At 42.4% G+C, this 19,856-nt stretch overlaps 1 protein-coding gene across 4 annotated transcripts in view; it reads right to left on the reverse strand.

Moving 5' to 3' along the window:
- Positions 1 to 19,856, reverse strand: part of LRIG2 (leucine rich repeats and immunoglobulin like domains 2) — a 69,914-nt gene that overhangs the window by 49,206 nt on the left and 852 nt on the right. For 3 of the 4 annotated variants that reach the window (XM_051856150.2, XM_008264647.4, XM_002715761.5), the window contains exon 2: positions 399 to 464. Coding sequence is in view for 3 of the 4 variants with exons in the window: in XM_008264647.4 (XP_008262869.1) it covers positions 399 to 464 (66 nt within the window). In the remaining variant the exon portion in view is untranslated. Of the gene's footprint in view, positions 1 to 398; positions 465 to 19,631; positions 19,837 to 19,856 lie in introns of those variants that run through there. The other variant, XM_008264649.4, reaches the window with a different exon arrangement.

Here is a 19,856-nt window from a genome sequence, read left to right on the forward strand (position 1 = left end):
ATTAAATATCATATTCTCAAATGATATAAAATACTATTTCATAGAAATCTACTTCAGTCATTATGCGTCCATCTTAGACATGTCTTGACATTAAAAGAATTTACACAATAGAGTTTCACTGGCTGAAAACTTGGAGGAAAAAAAATAACCTGTATTTACTCCCAACAGGGGAGAATCTTACTTTTGGTCCAGGGAAGTAGTAGGGTATTTTTACATAGTTTACAACTTGAAATCATTAACCCAATGCCCACAGAATATGTGATAATAAAGCAAGGACAATGATTCAGATTTTTAAACCTCTATTTTTTCCATTTTTTTGATGGCAGCTATCAACAAGACAATTTATTAAATAACCTCAAGGAATTTAACATAACTTTAAATAAATAAAAATAACTTACACTTCCTGTAATGTTTGTGATTCCAAGCTGATGTTCCAGTTAGACAATCGATTATGACTCAAATCCCTAAAAGAGGATATAATAACATTGTTAGTGTTGGGAAGTAAAAATGAAACCAATATAGAAACATTAAACCCTGGCCAGTGGCCGTGGCTCACTAAGCTAATCCTCCACCTGTGGCGCCGGCACACCGGGTTCTAGTCCTGGTTGGGGCACCGGATTCTGTCCCAGTTGCTCCCCTTCCAGGCCAGCTCTCTGTTGTGGCCCAGGAGTGCAGTGGAGGATGGCCCAGGTCCTTGGGCCCTGCACCCGCATGGGAGACCAGGAGAAAGCACCTGGCTCCTGGCTTCAGATAGGCGCAGCGTGCCGGCCATAGCGGCCATTTTGGAGGTGAACCAATGGAAGGAAGACCTTTCTCTGTCTCTCTCTCTCACTGTCTAACTCTGCCTGTTAAAAAAAAAAAATTAAATCCTATTCGATGTGAATTTAAATAGTGCAAACAGAAATATTTGTGAATAAAAATTTATTCACCTTTCAAAAACAGGGTTTTTTTTTATTGATTAGGGAGTATATTCATCTGGTTCAATAACCAAAAAGCATAAAAGGCTATATAGCAATAGATTTCCCATCATTCTCTCCAGCCATCCAACCCCCTTCCCAAAAGCAAGAAATGAAAATGTACCATTTCTTGTGTAGCCTTCCAGATATATTTTACACACATGTACCACCAAACTTTTACAAAAATGACAGAATAATTCACATATTATTTTGCCCCTTGTTTCTTTCACTTAACAATACATCTTTGATCATTCCATAATAGCCATTTAAAAAGTATATCATCCCTTGTAATGATTAAATAATGTTATTTTAGCTCTAATAAAATTTGAAGACATTTTATAAGTCACCATGTTGAGTTTCTATATCAAAATTGGAGTTGACCACATCCTTGATTCCTAAAAAAACAAATAAAAAAATCATCTAGCTAATCCAGTTTCAGGGAGAGGATGATGATGCTAATGATGATGATGGTGGCAGCTACCATTATGTGCCAGGAACTCTCCTACACACTGTACACATACTGACTAAATCTACCCAATAACCTTAGAAGGCAAATAGTTTTACAATCCTCACTTTCCTAATACAGAAAGAGGTACAGAGATTATTAACTCGTCAATCCAAGATCACAACCAATAAATAGAGAAATCATCAATTTGAAATTCCATTGTGCTTCTAATAAGTAGTTTATTAGATATAGTAAGAGATTTCACTGAAATTAGTCATGTATCTAAATATCTAAACAGGCTTTAAAAAAATTCACCTTGATGCTTCCTGGCATCTTTACAAGGCTAGGGTAGAATCCAGCCAACACAAGCTGTCTGCCCAAGAGATGTACTACATGTTACAATACGGTCAGCAATAGGGAAACATTAAGGAGCAATTTATCTCACTGTGCCCCCACAGGCAGCTGACAGATACATGCAGGTTTCAATGATGTCTTTACTACAGCAGAACAGTTTGTTCTCAGCTAGATTCATGCCTGCCCATCTGTAAATCCAAACTATTTCACTTAAGAGCTCAATTTACACCATGCCATGACTTTTCTAAATTCTAAAGCCTTTATTCCAAGATGCCTGGTATGATATCAGCTCAATGACACTCATGAATGGAGGGGTGTTAGGAATATAAGATAAAAACATGAATTCACTCCACATAAAAATCTAATATTCAGGAGCAAGTATGTGGCTAGGCATTTAACTTGCTGCCAAAGATGTTTGCATCCCACAGCAGAGAGCCTGGTTTGAGGCCGCTACTCTGCTTCTGATCCAGCTTCCTGATAATGTGCATCCTGGGAGGCAGCAGGTGATGGCTCAAGGTCTTACTGGATTCCTGACACCCACATGGGAGACCTGGATTGAATTCTGGGTTACTGGCTTGAGCCTGGTCCAGCCCTAGCTGTTGCAGGCATTTAGGGAATGAAATAGCCAATGGAAGACTTCTCCCTATGTTTATTTTTAAAATGAAATGAAAATAAATTCTGTGGGGTGCAGGATGTGACACAGTGAGCTAGGTAGGCCACTGCTTAGGATGTCCACATCCCATATGAAAGAGTCAGTTTTATCAGAGTGCCAGTTTGAGTCCTAGCTACTCTGCTTCTAACCCAGCTTCCTGACAATGCATCTTGGGCCAGTGGATGACTGCTCAAAGGCAGAACCAATGGAGTTCCTGGTTCCTGGTTTTGGCCTGGCCCAGCCCTGGCTGTTGCAGGCATTTGAGGAGTGAACAAGCAAACCAAAGATTGCCCTCTTTATCTGTCACTTGGCCTTTCAAGTAGATGAATATAAACAAACATAATTTTTAAATGACAAATATTTTTTAAAATCTAACATTAATATAGTTTCATTCAACTCACACCTGCTACTGAACAACACAAAAAGACTGTCATACAAATGAAGAGATTTTTGTTCTTTTGTGGCATTTCAACTCACACAGAAATTCAATTGTTCTAATTCAAATTAGATATTCCATTTTCTGCCCCAAACTGGCTGGTCTGGTAAACTAAGAGCTATATCATCTTTGTAGCAGGTTAGCAAAGTATGATCTACTTCTACATCTCATGACTATAAAAATTTAGCAACTATTCCCCTTACAGATTAAAGGCTTTCATTCAAATTTCTAAAAATATTTATTTACTTGAAAGGCAGCAATAGAGAGAGAAGGAGAGCGAGAGATCTTCCATCCACTGGTTCACTCTCCAAATGGCCCAATGGCTGTGGGGCTGAGACAGAATGAAGCTAAGAGCTTCTTCCAGGTCTCCCATGGGGCGGAGCGGGGGGGGGGGGGGGCGGGGGGGAGGTTTCCAGGGGCCCAAGGACATAGGCCATCTTCCACTGCCTTCCCAGGCACATTAGCAAAGAACTGGATTCGAAATGGAGCAGTCAGGACTTGAACAGGCACCCATATGGGATGCTGGTACTGTAGATGGAGGCTTAACTTTTCTATGCCACAGCAAGGGCCCCTCATTTAAATTAATAGTGCTCATAATACCTTCCCAAACCCTAAGTCTCCAGAGCAGTGTAACTCTTAACTGTACTCGTGCCCTACAGTTCTCCTATAGATGTCAATCAACATGGACATAAATAACCATTGGCCAGGTTTCTTGACCAGGTAATCATTTTTAAATTAAAGAAATCTAAAGCAATAAAATTAAACCAATGTATATATGCATGAGTCAGTATTAGAGAAAATGTCCATGTCTCTCTTTGGAGAAAGAGTATTTTTCTCTGTACCTTCGAACAACATATAGACTTTTTGATGGAATCCAACAGATATCTGAAATGCTTTGAAGCCTCTCTATAGGATAATGTTTTAAGGATGTATGCTTTGAAATAGCTTCATACATCAGAATCCTATCTAATAAAGCTCTCTACAACATTCTCAAATAATCCACATTGAATGAGACTTAAAAAAATTTAAAGGTAAAATGAAACACATTCCTAGTAGTACTATGATAGAAAACAACTAATATAGATCAGTCAAGTGTTTAAGTTATCAACATAGCAGGTATCCAGTTGGAAATATACGGATCAATCTGATATTTGGATAGTCATGCAAAAAACATTTACTGGTCCATGTATCAGCACTGCACTAAGTGCAGAAACATTATCAACTTCAGTAACCTTTTATTTTCCAAAAAGCAACATTTACAGTTCTCACGTGGAGTCATTCCAAAACCGTAAACAAATTCAGTATCAACTCAGCTACTCCTCTTCACCAGAACTGAATAAATTAATATACATACAAGAGTGCATAGATGTATTATTGTTCCTCATAAAAATACTTTTTTTAAACTTATATATTTGAAAGGCAGAGTTGCCTGGGGGTTGGGGGTTGGAGGAACAGACAGAGAAGTTTTCCATCTGCTTGTTCACTCCCAAGTGGCCACAATGTCGAGGGCTACCCCAGGCCAAAGCCAAGAGCCTAAAATGCCAACTGAATCTCTCAAGTGGGTGGGAGGGGCCCAATTACTTGGGTCATCTTCTGCTGCTTTCCCAGGCACGTGAGCAGAGAGCTGGATTGGAAGTGAAGCAGCAGGGAATCTAACCAGTGCTCTTATGGGAATGCTGGCAGCTTAACCTGCTGTGCCACAAGGTTGGGCCTCATCCTATTTATTTTTAGTTTTTAAAGTTTTATTTATTTATTTGAGAGGCAGAGGGAGAGGAGGGGGGCTTCCATCCACTAGTTCACTCCCCAAATGGCCAGCAATGGCTGGAAATGGGCCAATCCAAAGCCAGGAGCAAAAGCTTCCTCTGGATCTCCCATGCGGGTGCAGGGGCCCAAGGACTTGGGCCATCTTCTACTGCTTTCCCAGGACACAGCCAAGTTGGATCACAAGTAGAGCAGCTGGGACTTGAACCAGCACCCATATGGGATACCGGCACTGCAGGTGACAGCTTTATCTGTTGTGCCACAGCCTGGCCCCCATCCTATTTTTTTTTAAAGATATACTTTTAAAAAAAAAATATTTATTTGAAAGAGTTACACAGAGAGAGGGAGAGAGGGGGAGAGAGAGAGAGAGGGAGGTCTTCCATCCAATGGTTCACTCCCCAATTGGCTGCAACAGCCAGAGCTGTGCTGATCCAAAGCCAGGAGCTCCTTCTAGGTCTCCCATGTGGGTGCAGGGGCCCAAGGACCTGGGCCATCCTCCACTGCCCTCCCAGGCCACAGCAGAGAGCTGGACTGGAAGAGGAGCAACCGGGACAAGAATCCAGCGCCCACATGGGATGCCGGTGCCACAGGTGGAGGACCAACCCAATGCGCCACAGCACCAGCCCCAACAGCCGGGTCTTGAACCAGCGCCCATATGGGTTGCCAGCGCTTCAGGCCAGGGCATTAACCCACTGCGCCACAGTGCCAGCCCCCCATCCTATTTATTTTTAAATGTACTCTAAAAAGACTGAGACTGAAACCTGAATATTTCAAATACCAGATATAATATTCTTTGATTAATAATATGGATAATTTTTTAAATTGTAATTTTTCACTGTCCTTCCCAATGTCTAATCATTACTTCCTTTTATAGTTTAGCTAAGTTAATGATGGTCGGTCTTTTCTTCTTTTTTAAAGCCAGAGCCCTGAAAATGTAGTACTATCTTTCAAAATACTTCCCTTTGAAGTGTCCCTAAAATGTACTTAAGCACTTGAAGTAATCTATGTTTGAGAAACAAAACCTAGCTTTGTAACTGTCATTAATCTTCCTTTATTTTAAGATTTATTTTATTTATTTGAAAGGCAGAGTTACAGAGAGGCAGAGGCACAGAGAGAAACAGAGAGGTATTCCATCTGTTCCTTTCCCAGGGCACAGCAGAGAGCTGGATTGGAAGGGGAGCAGCAGGGACTGGAACCAGCGCCCAAATGGGATGCCGGCACTGCAGGCGGCAGCTTTACCCACTTGGCCACAGTGCTGGCCCCTTTTTTTCTTTTCTAATACACTAATAATCTGAACATCTATGGACATGATGATTGAGAAGTGAAGATTTAAGAGAAAGCCCTGTCTGTCACAATCTCACCTCCCACTCATGGCAATCTATAGCGATGGTGCTGTAATAAATGATAAATTATTAAAGTTCCTGATACCATGTGGAGCCAGAGGTGCCATTACCGTAATCGTCTAGCGCCATCAAGAGTGTAAATTATTTATAGGATGTACAGAGCAATCACAACAGCTCGAGATGAATCCAGTCCTGCAAGCCTACTGCAAAGAAGTCCTGCAGGCACGTACACACAGCTCTGAGTCATCAGCAATCTTTTGTTTTTGCGAATCTGTAGCACTAATTACATAGAATTGTGAACTTCAACAATAATGAAACCTCTGAAAAGGGGGCTCATTGCAAAAATTAAAGGGTAAGAAAATATCCTACCTGTAATTTGGAGTATGAAAACTCTTCACTTATTTATATAGCATAATTTGTCCATTCTTTTGTGAACCAAAATCCCTGTCTTGTTAGAGTATCCCTACATAATTTACTTTTAAAATAGGGTGGGTGGGGCTGGTGTTGGTATGTAGCAGGGTAAGCCATGGCCTGTGACACTGGCATCCCATCTGAGTGCCAGCTGGAGTTCTGGCTATTCAGCTTCAAGGCCAGCAGATGGAAGATCTCTCTCTAACTGCCTTTCAAATAAATATATAAATCTTTTTAAAAAAATTGTTAAAATATAAATAAATAAAATGGGGTGGGTATCCACCGCTTGAGACACCTGCATCCCATCTTGGAGGGCTGGTTTGAGTCCTGGCTGTTCTGCTTTTCATCCAGCTCCCTGCTAATGCACATGGGAAAGCAGCACAAGCTCGCTCAAGTGCTTGAGCTCCTTCCACCCAGTTGGGTGACCAGGATGGAGTTCCAGACTCCAGGCTTCAGCCTCATGCAGCCATGGGTGTGGCAGTTTTGGGAGTGTAAACCAGTGTGTGGAAGATCTCTTTCTCTGTCTCGCCTCCTCTCTCTGTCACTCTGCCTTTCAAATCAATATTTTTAGAAAATTAAATAATACTTAGGAGTAAACATTTGGCACAGCAGCTAAGATGCCACCATTGGAAACCCAGATAAGAGTGCCTGGATTTGAGTCCTGAGGTCCACTCCTGATTTCAGCTTGCTGCTAATGCAAATCTTGGTTGGGTGTGCCACCCACATAGGAGACCCAGACTGAGTTTCTAGCTCCTGGCTTCCCTCTGCCCCAGCTCCAGCATTTGTGGGCACTTGAACCTGCAGATGCAAGTACTGTCTAGTCAATACTAAATAAATATTTTAAAAATTGGTCATTTGTATTTTGACTACAGTTTTTTTTTTTTAAAGATTTATTTACTTGAAAGGCAGAGAGAGAGAGAATCTTCCATCTGCTGGTCTACTACCCAAATGGCCACAATGGCCAGGGCTGGGCCAAGAGCTTCTTCTGTGTCTCCCACGTGGGCACAGGGGCCCAAGCACTTGGACCAGCTCTGCTACTTTTCCCAAGCACTTTAGCGGGAGCTGGATCAGAAGTGGAGCTGCCAGGACTTGAACTGATGCCCATACGGGATGCTGGCCCTCTACTATACATGTTAAACACTACTGCTACTGTGGGTTACTATAATCAAATACCATGATTTAACATGCTGATGACCTTGAATATTGTTGGAGTAAAGAAAAAAAAGAATTTCAAAACAACTCTTAAAATTCTGTCTGCCTTTATAGGTTTGCCTTTCCTTTACCACTAACAGCTTGACACTAAAAGCTTTCGCTTCTTGGACTTGTCAGCCTTCCTGTCTGTAACAGGTTACTTATATTTTTTTTCTAACTTGTTGCTTCTCATCAATCGTCACAGACTAAACCTGGTGCCTGTTAGAACTGCCTGAATTAGGAGTAAATAAGATCTGAGTAAGGATTTCCTCTATGACTCAATGCTTCCTGGAAGCATTTTTGCTCTGAGGTTGCACTAAAGATGGCTGGAAATACCAGGTGGATATCTTCTTTGGATGAGTAAGATTTTTCTATAGCATTCATATGCATTTCTATGGCAATAATACTTCTGAAAAATCTTTATTTTCATCTACTTGAGAGAGAGAGAGAGAGAGAGAGAGAGAGATCTTCTACCTGCTGGTTAACTCCCCAGATACTCGCAACAGCCAGGGCTGGCCCAAGCTGAAGGCAGGTGCCCATTCTCCATCCAGGTCTCCCACATGGTCACAGGAGCCCAAATGCTTGGGCCACCATCTGTTGCCTTTCCAAGCACCTTAACAGGACGCTATAGTGGGAGCAGAGCAACCAAGACTTGGGTGTTTCAATATACAATGTGGGCAAGGCTTAACCTGTTGTGCCACAACACAGGCCCCTCACCTCTATGTTTTAATATCTTTTGTTCTTCATTTAGGAGACTCCACACAAATTAGAGGGACACTGTGGACCTATATGGAGGGTATAGATATGCACAACTCAGGACCCCAGTAGCTCTGAGAGTCAGCACCAGCTTTGGAGTGACATGAAACCAGACTGCAGCAGCCAAAGCCACTGGCAATAAAGTTGTGGGAAGAAGCTGGTAGAAGTCTGGCTTGGAGCCCTGTGGAGGACAGTGCACTTGCCAACACAGAAGGGAAAAAAGGGGGCACATTTCTCTCTCCCTGACCACCCAGCACTGGTGTCCAGTAACTAACCAAGAGAGGACGAGGCACCATTTTAGACATACATAGCAGCTGTGCGTCTAGCAATCAGCCAAGAAGAGATGCCTGATTCTGGCTGGGAGAATTGACAGGGGGCTGGGAGCTCATCACTGTGGGAGCCTTGTGTGCAGGGAAACATGTGTGAAAACACTGTGCCTGGGCCTTTGGACAGTCACTGTGGGTGGCTCCACATGCTTAGGGCTCCCTGATTCCCTGATGAGGGTCACTGCTGCAGGATCCATGTTCACACAGAGGACTGCATGGATCCTTTGTGTGGTTCTTGTGGCAGCAGGGATGAAAACTGTACCCACTGGGGCTAGCACCCAAGCTTTGTTCTCCTTTGGGGAGAGGACGTGAACATGAGACTACGCCAACAGAGCTGAACAAACCTCTCCTCTGATTAAAAAAATAAAATAAAAAAGGAGATTTACCACACCCAACTTGGGTGTCACCTTTTTTTTTTTTTCTTTTTTGACAGGCAGAGTGGACAGTGAGAGAGAGACGGAGAGAAAGGTCTTCCTTTTGCCATTGGTTCACCCTTCAATGGCCGGCGCACCGCGCTGATCCAAAGGCAGGAGCCAGGTGTTTCTCCTGGTCTCCCATGCGGGTTCAGGGCCCAAGCACTTGGGCCATCCTCCACTGCACTCCGTGGCCACAGCAGAGAGCTGGCCTGGAAGAGGGGCAACTGGGACAGAATCCGGCGCCCCAACCGGGACTAGAACCTGGTTTAGCGGCACCGCAAGGCGGAGGATTAGCCTATTGAGCCACGGCACCAGCCGGGTGTCACCTTAAGACACTCCCCTCACCCTGGAGCACTGAACAGAACTCCCTAACTATACCCAGCACTGTGCCTCAGGGTATTCAGTGAAAGAGGAGACACGCCACTAAGCCACAGAGGCATAGGTTAAAGATAAAAGCCATCACAGGAGGAAAAATGTATCACCACAAATGCCTAATAATAAACGCAGCCTTTCAAGAAACAAGAGTAAGAAAAACATGATGTCCCCAAAAGAACACAACACTTCACTACTAGACTGTGAAGATGAAGAGACTGATGAAATGCCAGGAACGAAATTCAAAAAACTGATTGTAGGATTACTTGGAAGTTATCAGAAGCAAATTCATTAACTAAAGAAATATATATATGTGACATGAAAGAAAATTTTTCCCACAAAATTGAGATTTTAAAGATAAATCAAAACAAAATATTAGAAACAGAATCCAATAGAGCAAATTAAAAATGCAGCGGAAAGCCTTAACAGACTTGGTGAGGCAGAAGAAAGAATGTCCAAGTTAGAAGACAAATCTCTGAAAATTTTACAGTCAAACCAAAAAAAAAATAAATAAAAATTAAAAAAATTAAAGAACAATGTTGGCGATTTCCAACATATGGTTCTTAGGAGTTCCTGAAGGCATGTAAAGAGACAATGGATGAGAAGGACGTTTTAGTGAAATAATTACAGAAAACTTCCCTAATATGGAAAGAAAGGAACGTCCAAGCATAGGTCATAGACATGACCAGAAAAGATCATCACGACAAACTGTAGTCAAACTGTCCACAGTTAAACTTAAAGGAAAGATTCTGGGGCCAGCACTGTGGCGCAGTGGGTTAAAGCCCCAGCCTGCAGTGCCAGCATCCCATATGAGTACCAGTTCAAGTCCCAGTGACTCCATTTCTGAACCAGCTCTCTGTTATGGCCTGGGAAAGCAACAGAAAATGACCCAAGTTCTTGGACCTCTGCGCCCATGTGGGAGACCCAGAAGAAGTTCCTGGCTCCTGGCTTCAGATTGGCCCAGCTCCAGCTGTTGCAGCCATTTGGGGAGTGAACCAGTGGATAGAAGACCTCTCTTTCTCTCTTCCTCTACCTCTGCCTCTGCATAACTCTGCCTTTAAAATAAATAAAAATAAGTCTAAAAAAAGGGGAAAAAAAGAAAAGCGCCCAAGATGGGCAAAAACATTTCTTTAATAATAAAAAAAAAGATTCTAAAATATGCATGAGAGAAACTCCAGATTACTTTCAGAAGATCTCCAATTCACTCACAGCTGATTTCTCATCAGAAACCCTACAGGCTAGGAGAGAATGGCGAGATATATTCCAAGTCTTAAGAAAAAAAAAAAAAAAACTGTCAACCCAGAATACTGTACCCTGCAAAGCTCTCATTTATGAATGAAAGTGAAATATAGATCTTCCATAACAAACAGAAATTGAGAGAATTTGTATCTACTAGTACAGCCTTACAAAAAAAGCTTAAGGATGTGCTATACACAGAAACATGGTCATCACTATGAAAAAAAAAGTGAAGGCAGAAAATCCCCCTGTAGTAGAACAAAGGAAATCTGAAGTAGACAATAGGAATATTTATGGAAAAAGGGCAGGGACAAGTCATTATTTATCAATAGTCACCATGAAAGTAAATGGCCTCAATTCTCCAGTTAAAAGATACAGATTTGCTGAATGAATTAAAAAACAAAACCCATCTATTTGCCGTATACAAGAAAAACATCTCACCTACAAAAATACACGCAGACTGAAAGTGAAAGGAAGGAAAAAGATATTCCATGCTAACAAAACCAAAAAAGAACTGATGTAGCCACCCTAATATCAGACAAAATATATTTTAACACAAAAACTGTTAAAAGAGGCAAAGAAGGGCACTAAGTAATAATTAAGAGATCAATTCAACAGGAAGATATCACTATTATAAACGTATATGAACTTAATTACTAGGTACTTGGCTATTTAAAAGAAATATTGGGGATGGCACTGTGGCGCAGTGTGCTAAAGCCCCAGCCTGCCAGTGCCAGCATCCCCTATGGGGGCCGGATCAAGTCCCAGCTGCTCCTCTTCCGATCCAGCTCTCTACTATGGCCTGGGAAAGCAGTAGAAGATGGCCCAACTCCTTGGGCCCCTGCACCCACATGTGAGACCAGGAAAAAAGCTCCTGGCTCCTGGCTTCAGATCAGCTCAGCTCTGGCAGTTGTGGTCATTTGGGGAGTAAACCAGAGGAATGGAAGACCTCTCTCTCTCTCTTTGGCTCTACCCCTCTCTGTAATTCTTTCAAACAAATAAAATAAATCTTTCAAAAGAAAAAAGAAATGTGGATGGGTCTAAAGGGAGACACAGACTCCAATACAATAGTAATGGGGGACTTCAATACTCCATATTCAGCAATGGACAGATCAACCAGACAGAAATTAGCAAAGAAACAACAAAATTAATCAACACCACAGACCAAATGGACCTAATGAATATCTACAGAGCTTTTCATCTTACAGAATACACAATCTTCTCACCAGTGCATGGAACTTTCTCTAGGACAGATCACATGCTGGGCCATGAAGGAAGTCTCAGCAAATTCAAAAAAATCAAAATCATACTGTGCATCTTCTCAGACCACAAGAATCTCTAGAACATATGCAAACACATGGAGAATGAACAACATGCTCCTGAATGAACAGTGGGACATTGAAGAAATCAAAAAATGTATGGAAATGAATGAAAGTGACAACACAACATATCAAAACTTACAGGATACAGCAAAAGCAGTGTTAAAAGGAAAGTTTAGAGGCCGGCGCTGTACCACAGCAGGTCTGCTGCCTACAGTGCCAGCATCCCATATGGGTGCAGTTTGAGTCCTAGCTGTTCCACTTCTGATCCAGCTCTCTGCTATGGTCTGAGAAAGCACTAGAAGATGGCCCAAGTCCTTGGGCCCCTGCACCCACAGTAGACACCCAGCAAAATCTCCTGGGTCCTGGCTTCAGATCGGCACAGCTCCGGCCATTGAGGCCAACTGGGCAGTGAACCAGTGGATGGAAGACCGCTCTCTCTCTCTCCCCTTCCTCAATGTAACTCTGACTTTCAAATAAATAAAATAAATCTTAAAAAAAAAAAAAGTTTATAGCAATTGCTGCCTACATTAAGAAACTAGGAAGGCACCAAATAAATGAACTATCAAAGTATCACAAGGGCCTACGAAAACAACAGCAAACCAAACCCAAAACTAGTAGGAGTGGGGCCAGTGCTGTGACGTAGCAGGTAATGCCGCCGCCTGCAGTGCCAGCATCCCATATGGGCACCAGTTCTAGTTCTGATTGCTCCACTTCCCATCCAGCTTTCTGCTATGGCCTGGGAAAGCAGTAGAAGATGACCCAAGTCCTTGGGCCCCTGCGACCGCATGGGAGACCTGGAAGATGCTCCTGGCTCCTGAGCAGCGCAACTCTGGCCGTTGCAGCCAGTTGGGGAGTGAACCAGCGGATGGAAGACCCCCTCCCCCCTCTGTCTCTCTGACTTTCCTCTGTGTGTGTAACTCTGACTTTCAAATAAATAAATAAATCCTTAAAAAAAAAAAAAACTAGTAGGAGAAAATAATTAAAATTAGAGAACAAAATTGAAACCAAAAAAGCAATAAAAAGATCAGCAAAACGAAAAGCTGGTTTTTTGAAAAACTAAACAAAATTCACACACCATGGATTCAACTAAATAAAAAAAGGAAGAAGACCCAGATCAATAAAATTAGAGATGAAAAAGGAAATGTAACAACAGACACCATAGAAATAAAAAAGAATCATCAGAAACTACTACAAAGAGCTATATGCTAACAAATTGGGAAACCTAGAAGAAATGGATAGATTCCTAGACATATACAGCCTAACTAAACTGAGCCATGAAGACATAGAAAGCCTAGACAGACCAATAACCAACAAGGAAATTGAATTAGTAATAAAGACCCTCCCAACAGAGAAAAGCCCAGGACCAGATGGCTTCACTGCTGATTTCTACCAGATATTTAAAGAAGAATTAACTTCAGTAATTCTCAAGCTATTCGATACAACTGAAAAGGGAGGAATCCTCTCAAACTCCTTCTATGAAGCCATCATCATCTGAATTCCTAAACCTGAAAAAGATACAACAGAGAAAGAGAACTACAGACCAATTTCCCTGATGAACATAGACACAAAAATCCTCAACACAATACTAGCCAATCAAATCCAACAATACATCAGAAAGATCATCCACCTTGATCAAGTGAGATTTATCTCTGGTATGTAGGGATGGTTCAATATTTGCAAACCAATCAACATCACATTAACAAATTGCAGAACAAAAACCGTATGATTATCTCAATAGATGCAGAGAAAGCATCTGATAACATACAACACCCTTTCATGATGAAAACTCTAAGCAAACTGAGTATAGAAGGAACCTTCCACAACACAATTAAAGCAAATTATGACAAACCCATGGCCAGTGTCCCATTAAATGGGGAAACGTTGGAGGCATTCTCATTGAGATCCAGGACCAGAAAAGGATGCCCGCTCTCACCACTGCTATTCAATATTATCTTGGAAATTTCAGCCAGAGCCATTAGGCAAGAAAAAGAAATCAAAGGGATACAAATTGGGAAAGAGGAAGTCAAACTATCCCTATGTGCAGATGACATGAGTCTATATATATAGGGGATCCAAAAGACTCCACCAAGAGACTTAGAACTCATAGAAGAGTTTGGTAAAGTGACAGGATATAAAATCAACACATAAAAATCAAAAGGCTTTGTATACACAGAGAATGCCACAGCTGAGAAAGAACTTCTAAATTCAATCCCATTCATAATACCTCCCCCAAAAATCAAACATCTTGCAATAAATTTAACCAAGGATGTCAATGACCTCTACAATGAGAATTACAAAGCATTAGAGAAATAAACAGAAGATACAAAAAAAAAAAAATGGGAAAAACCTCCATGTTCATGGATTGGAAAAATCAATATAATCAAAATGTCCATAATACCAAAAGTAATTTTACAGTTTCAATGTGATCCCAATCAAAATACCAAGGACATTCTTTTCTGATATAGAAAAAAGGATGCTGAAATTCATATGGAAACACAGGAGACCCCCAAATAGCTAAAGTAATCTTATACAACAAAAACAAAGCCGGAGGCATCACAATACCAAATTTGAAGACATCTACAGGGCAGTTACAATCAAAACAGCCTGGTACTGGCACACAAAAAAGATGGATAGACCAATGGAATGGAACAGAAATGCCAGAAATCAACCCATGCATCTACCTATAACCAATTTACCTTTGACAAGGTGCTAAAATCAATCCATGGAGCAAGGGCAGTCTCTTCAACAAATGGTGCTGGGAAAACTGGATTTCAACATGCAGAAGTATGAAGCAAGACCCTTACCTTACACAGTTCACTAAAATCCACTCAAAATGAACTAAAGACTTAAATCTATGACCCAATACCATCAAATTACTAGAGAACACTGGGGAAACACTGAAAGACATTGGCACAGGCAAAGAGTTCTTGGAAAAGACCTCAGAGGCATAGGCAATCAAAGCCAAAATTGACAAATGGGATTACATCAAATTGTGAAGCTTCTGCACAGCAAAGGAAACACTCAGCAAAGTGAAGAGGCAACAGACAGAATGGGAGAAATTATCCGCAAACTATGAAACTGATAAAGGATTAATAACCAGAATATATAAAGAAATCAAGAAACTCAACAAGACAAACAACCCAGTGAAGAAATGGGCAAAGTAATTAGATATTTTGCTTTTTTAAAAAAGATTTATTTATTTATTTGAAAGTCAGAGTTACACAGGAGAGGCAGAGAGAGAAAGAGGTCTTCCATCCGATGGTTCACTCCCCAGTTGGCCGCAACAGCCAGAACTGCGCAGATCCAAAGCCAGGAGCCAGGCGCTTCCTCCTGGTCTCCAGTGTGGGTGCAGGGACCCAGGGACCTGAGCCATCTTCTACTGCTCTACTAGGCCATAGCAGAGAGCTGGATCGGAAGTGGAGCAACCAGGACTAGAACCGGCGCCCATATGGGATGCCAGCACTGCAGGCAGAGGAGTAACCTACTGCGCCATGGCACCAGCCCCTAGACATTTTTCTAAAGAGGAAATCCAAATGGTTGATTCATGAAAAAAATGCTCAGTATCACCATTAATCAGGGAAACGCAAATCAAAACCACAATGTGGTTTCACCTCACCCTAATTAGAATGGCTTTCATACAGAAGTCAACAAACAAATGCTGGCAAGAATGTGAGGGAAGAAGGAACCCTAATCCACTGTTGGTGGAAATATATACTGGTACTGCCACTAAGGAAGACAGTATGGAGATACCTCAGAAATCTGAACATAGACCTACAATATGAACCAGCCATCCCACTCCTGGGAATTTACTCAAGGGAAATGAAATCAGCATATGAAAGAGTTATCTGCCCCCATGTTTACTGCAATTCAATTCACAATAGTTAAGATACGGAATCAACCCAAAGGCCCATGAACTGAAGAATGGATAAAGAAATTATGTGATACACACACCATGGAATATTGCACAGTAATTAAAAAATGAAATCCTGTCATTTGCAAAAAAATGGATGAAACTGGAAAACATTATACTTAGTGAAATAAGCCAGTTCCAGAAGGACAAATACTATGTGTTCTCCCTGATCTGTGATAACAGAGTACCTCATAGGTAATCTATACAAGTGAAATTAACACATCCAGATGCAACAACTTTGAACAGCTCTTGACTGCTGAAGAACAGATTTTTTCATACAGTTTGTTAGTACAGAGTTAACTGTATGTGTATAAAGTTAGTTGAAAATACATCTTGGTGGGCTGGCGCCGCAGCTCAACAGGCTAATCCTCCGCCTGCGGCACCGGTACACCAGGTTCTAGTCCCGGTCGGGACACCGGATCTGTCCTGGTAGCTCCTCTTCCTGTCCAGCTCTCTGCTCTGGCCCGGGAGTGCAGTGGAGGATGGCCCAAGTGCTTGGGTCCTGCACCCGCATGGGAGACCAGGAGAAACACCTGGCTCCGGGCTTTGGATCAGTGCGATGCGCCGCAGCGCGCCTGCCGCAGTGGCCATTGCGGGGTGAACCAACAGAAAAAGGAAGACCTTCCTCTCTGTCTCTTTCTCACTGTCCACTCTGCCTGTCAAAAAAAAAAAAAAAAAAAAAAAGAAAAGAAAAAAGAAAGAAAGAAAGAAAAGAAAATACATCTTGGTAAAAAATAAGAATGAGAATAGGAGTGGGAGGAGCAAGAGGGGTGTGTGTGTAGGTGGGAGTGTGGGTATGGTAGGAAGAATCACTATATTCCTAAAGTTGTATTTATGGAAAGTATTAAGTTTGTATTCCTTAAACAAAAAGTTTCTGGGAAAAATAAATAAATAAATAAATAAGTTCAGGGACCAACATTGTGGCACAGCAGCTTAATCAACTGCTTAGAAGGTTGGCAGCTCATATGGGTACCAGCTGATTCCCTGTGGCTACACTTGAGATCCAGCTCCCTGCTAATGTGCCTGGGAAAGCAGCAGAGGATGGCTCAATTGCTTGGGCCCCTGCCACCCACGTAGGGAAACCAGATGGAGTTCTGGGCAGCTGGCCCAGCCCTGGCCTTTGCAGCCATTTGGGGAGTGAACCAGAAGAAGGAAGGAAGGAAGGTCTCTCTCTATCTCTCTCTCCTTCTTTCTGCATTTCAAATAAGTCATAAAAAAAATTCAAATTACAGGGCAAGAGTGTCTGCTACCATGATTAAGATGCCGCTTGGAATGTCCACATCCCATATCAGAGTGCCTGGGTTCAAGTTCCACCTCTGTTTCCGATTCAGCTTATTACTAACGTGCACCCTAGGAGGCAGCAAGTGCACATTAGTAATAATGTGCTTAGGCCGGCGCTGCGGCTCACTAGGCTAATCCTCCGCCTTGCAGCACCGGCACACCGGGTTCTAGTCCCAGTCGGGGCGCCGGATTCTGTCCCGGTTGCCCCTCTTCCAGGCCAGCTCTCTGCTGCGGCCAGGGAGTGCAGTGGAGGATGGCCCAGGTGCTTGGGCCCTGCACCCCATGGGAGACCAGGATAAGTACCTGCCTCCTGCCATCAGATCAGCGCGGTACGCCGGCCACAGCGCACCAGCTGCGGCGGCCATTGGAGGGTGAACCAACGGCAAAGGAAGACCTTTCTCTCTGTCTCTCTCTCTCACTGTCCACTCTGCCTGTCCAAATAAATAAATAAATAAATAAAATAAAATAAAAAAATTAATAATGTGCTTGGGTCCCTGTCACCCACAAAGTGACATGATGTCCAGGCTTCTGGCTTAGGTCTGACCCAGCCTCAGCTTTTACAGGTATTTGGGGAAGGGAAATAGTGGATAGAAAATTTCTATGTATTTCTGTCTCTCTGCCTTTCAAGCATATACAAACATTTTTAAATAATTCACAATTATATAAAGAAACCCAAGTGTACTTTGTGGTTTTACAGCTAAGCACAACTGCTGATGAATGTTTCATTTCTTAACTTAAACAGCACAATATCTTTTAATATTCTAAGAGTTGTTCTGCTAATGTAAGACTTCCATACAATTACATTTCTGCAACAGAATTGCTCTCCAAGGCATTTCATTTCAAATGAAAATGTCAATTTCATTATGGGACATTTAAAATTTTTGAATGTCACTTGGCTTTATGCAATCTGTCTTTATTAACCAAAAAAAAAATCAAACCTAGATTTAAAATAAATATATCACACAGCAATACTTCTGATTACTGTTTACCTACCAGTGGAGGAACTTTGAAAAGAGGCCACATTAATTTCTATTACAGTTAAGTGAAACCCTGTTGCTTTTAAACCTGTGCCAGATTTATTGTCTTAATCAGGTAGCTGTTCCAAGAATTTTTTAGGAAAGGGCACTTGCTGCATAAGAAAGATGCTGTACTAGGTTTAAATCAGGCTATGCTGCACATGGATATTAATTAAAAAAAAAAAGATTTATTTATTTATTTGAAAGGCAGAGTTATGGAGAGGCAGAAGCAGATAGAGAGAGGTCTTCCATCCGCTGGTTCACTCCGCAAATGGCTGCAACAGCTGGAGCTGGGCTGATCCAAAGCCAGGAGCTTTTTGGGGGTCTCCCACGCGGGTGCAGGTGCCAAAGGATTTGGGCCATCTTCTGCTTTCCCAGGCCATAGCAGAAAGCTGGATCAGAAGTGGAGCAGCCAGGACTTGAACCAGCACCCATATGAGATGCTGGCACTGCAGACAGCAGCTTTATCCACAGCACTGGCCCCCAGATACAAATTTTTAAATGTAAGTCAACAGAACCAGCATCTGCTGCAGGTGGCACTATCACAAAACACCAGAAACCATCTTATTATATAGTGATTCTATGTCGACTACATTCGTTTACTTACACTAACTTTCTCAATGGATATATGAGGTGGCTTTCTTTCCTATCTCAATACATAACCTATCTGCAAGCACATGAATTTGCAACACAAATTTGTATTTCTATTTGTATACTATTTCCAGTGAAAATCCAACTGGCTCTCATATTTTAACTGCACGTCAAGCTACTCTTTTTTAATGATGACTGATTTTGAGAGGCTGTCAATTCATAAACGTGCTCAGTTAAGCAGCAGAGAAATAACTATGTTAGTGGTTGGGAAGGCCCATAATTGCAGTGTTTAATACCTACTGTTGTTCCCAATGCCACCCGGCTGTCTCTAAGGAGTTCTCCAGGTGCCTCTAATACAAGCCTGTCAAGACGAAAACTCAGCTGTCAAAACTCCAGAAGAATTCGTTCAACACTGTACTTGCTTCTCAGACATAAACAAAAGCGACTCATTTTGGGGTTCTCTGGCACAAGGTAAGGTACTGAAAACAAGCACCGCATCATTGTGTAAAAATCATGAGGACTCCTCCCCTCCTTTACCTAAATCCTGAGTTAAAACAAACACGCTACTTTGTAAAATATTCCAGATTAGCACTAGAGCGCCTGACACATGATGAAGTTTTCAACCCTACTAAGTACCAGAACTACAGATGACAATGAACCAACACTGGCAACTAGACACACAACACAGAGATGCCTGAGGCCCCTTCAAGCTGAAGTTCACACCAAATGATGCAGCCCAGAGTGAGGACCCTCCCGTGCTCGACCCGCCCCTCCACCAACACTGGTGCCTGAGACCCGAAGAGCCCTTCAAATCCAACGTCCCCGCCTCAACCCCTCCCCAGCCCAGAGAAATCACCTGGCCCCGAGAATCTTCACGCTGCTCCTCATACCAGTCTCCGGGAACCCTCGCCCTAGCCTCTTCTGCCTCCCACCACTCAAAATAAAGTTCACAACATCGTAAAGGCACTCGTCTTCACACCTTAGGCCCCGGGCCACGCACTGTGCCCAGGCCCGGGTCCCTCCGGTCCCCGGCGGAGGGGGCTCTCCCCCTCGCTTGGGTCTCTCCGCACGATCGTTCTAC

The sequence above is a fragment of the Oryctolagus cuniculus genome, chromosome 7 (assembly GCF_964237555.1).
Source record: "Oryctolagus cuniculus chromosome 7, mOryCun1.1, whole genome shotgun sequence".
Lineage (NCBI taxonomy): Eukaryota > Metazoa > Chordata > Mammalia > Lagomorpha > Leporidae > Oryctolagus > Oryctolagus cuniculus.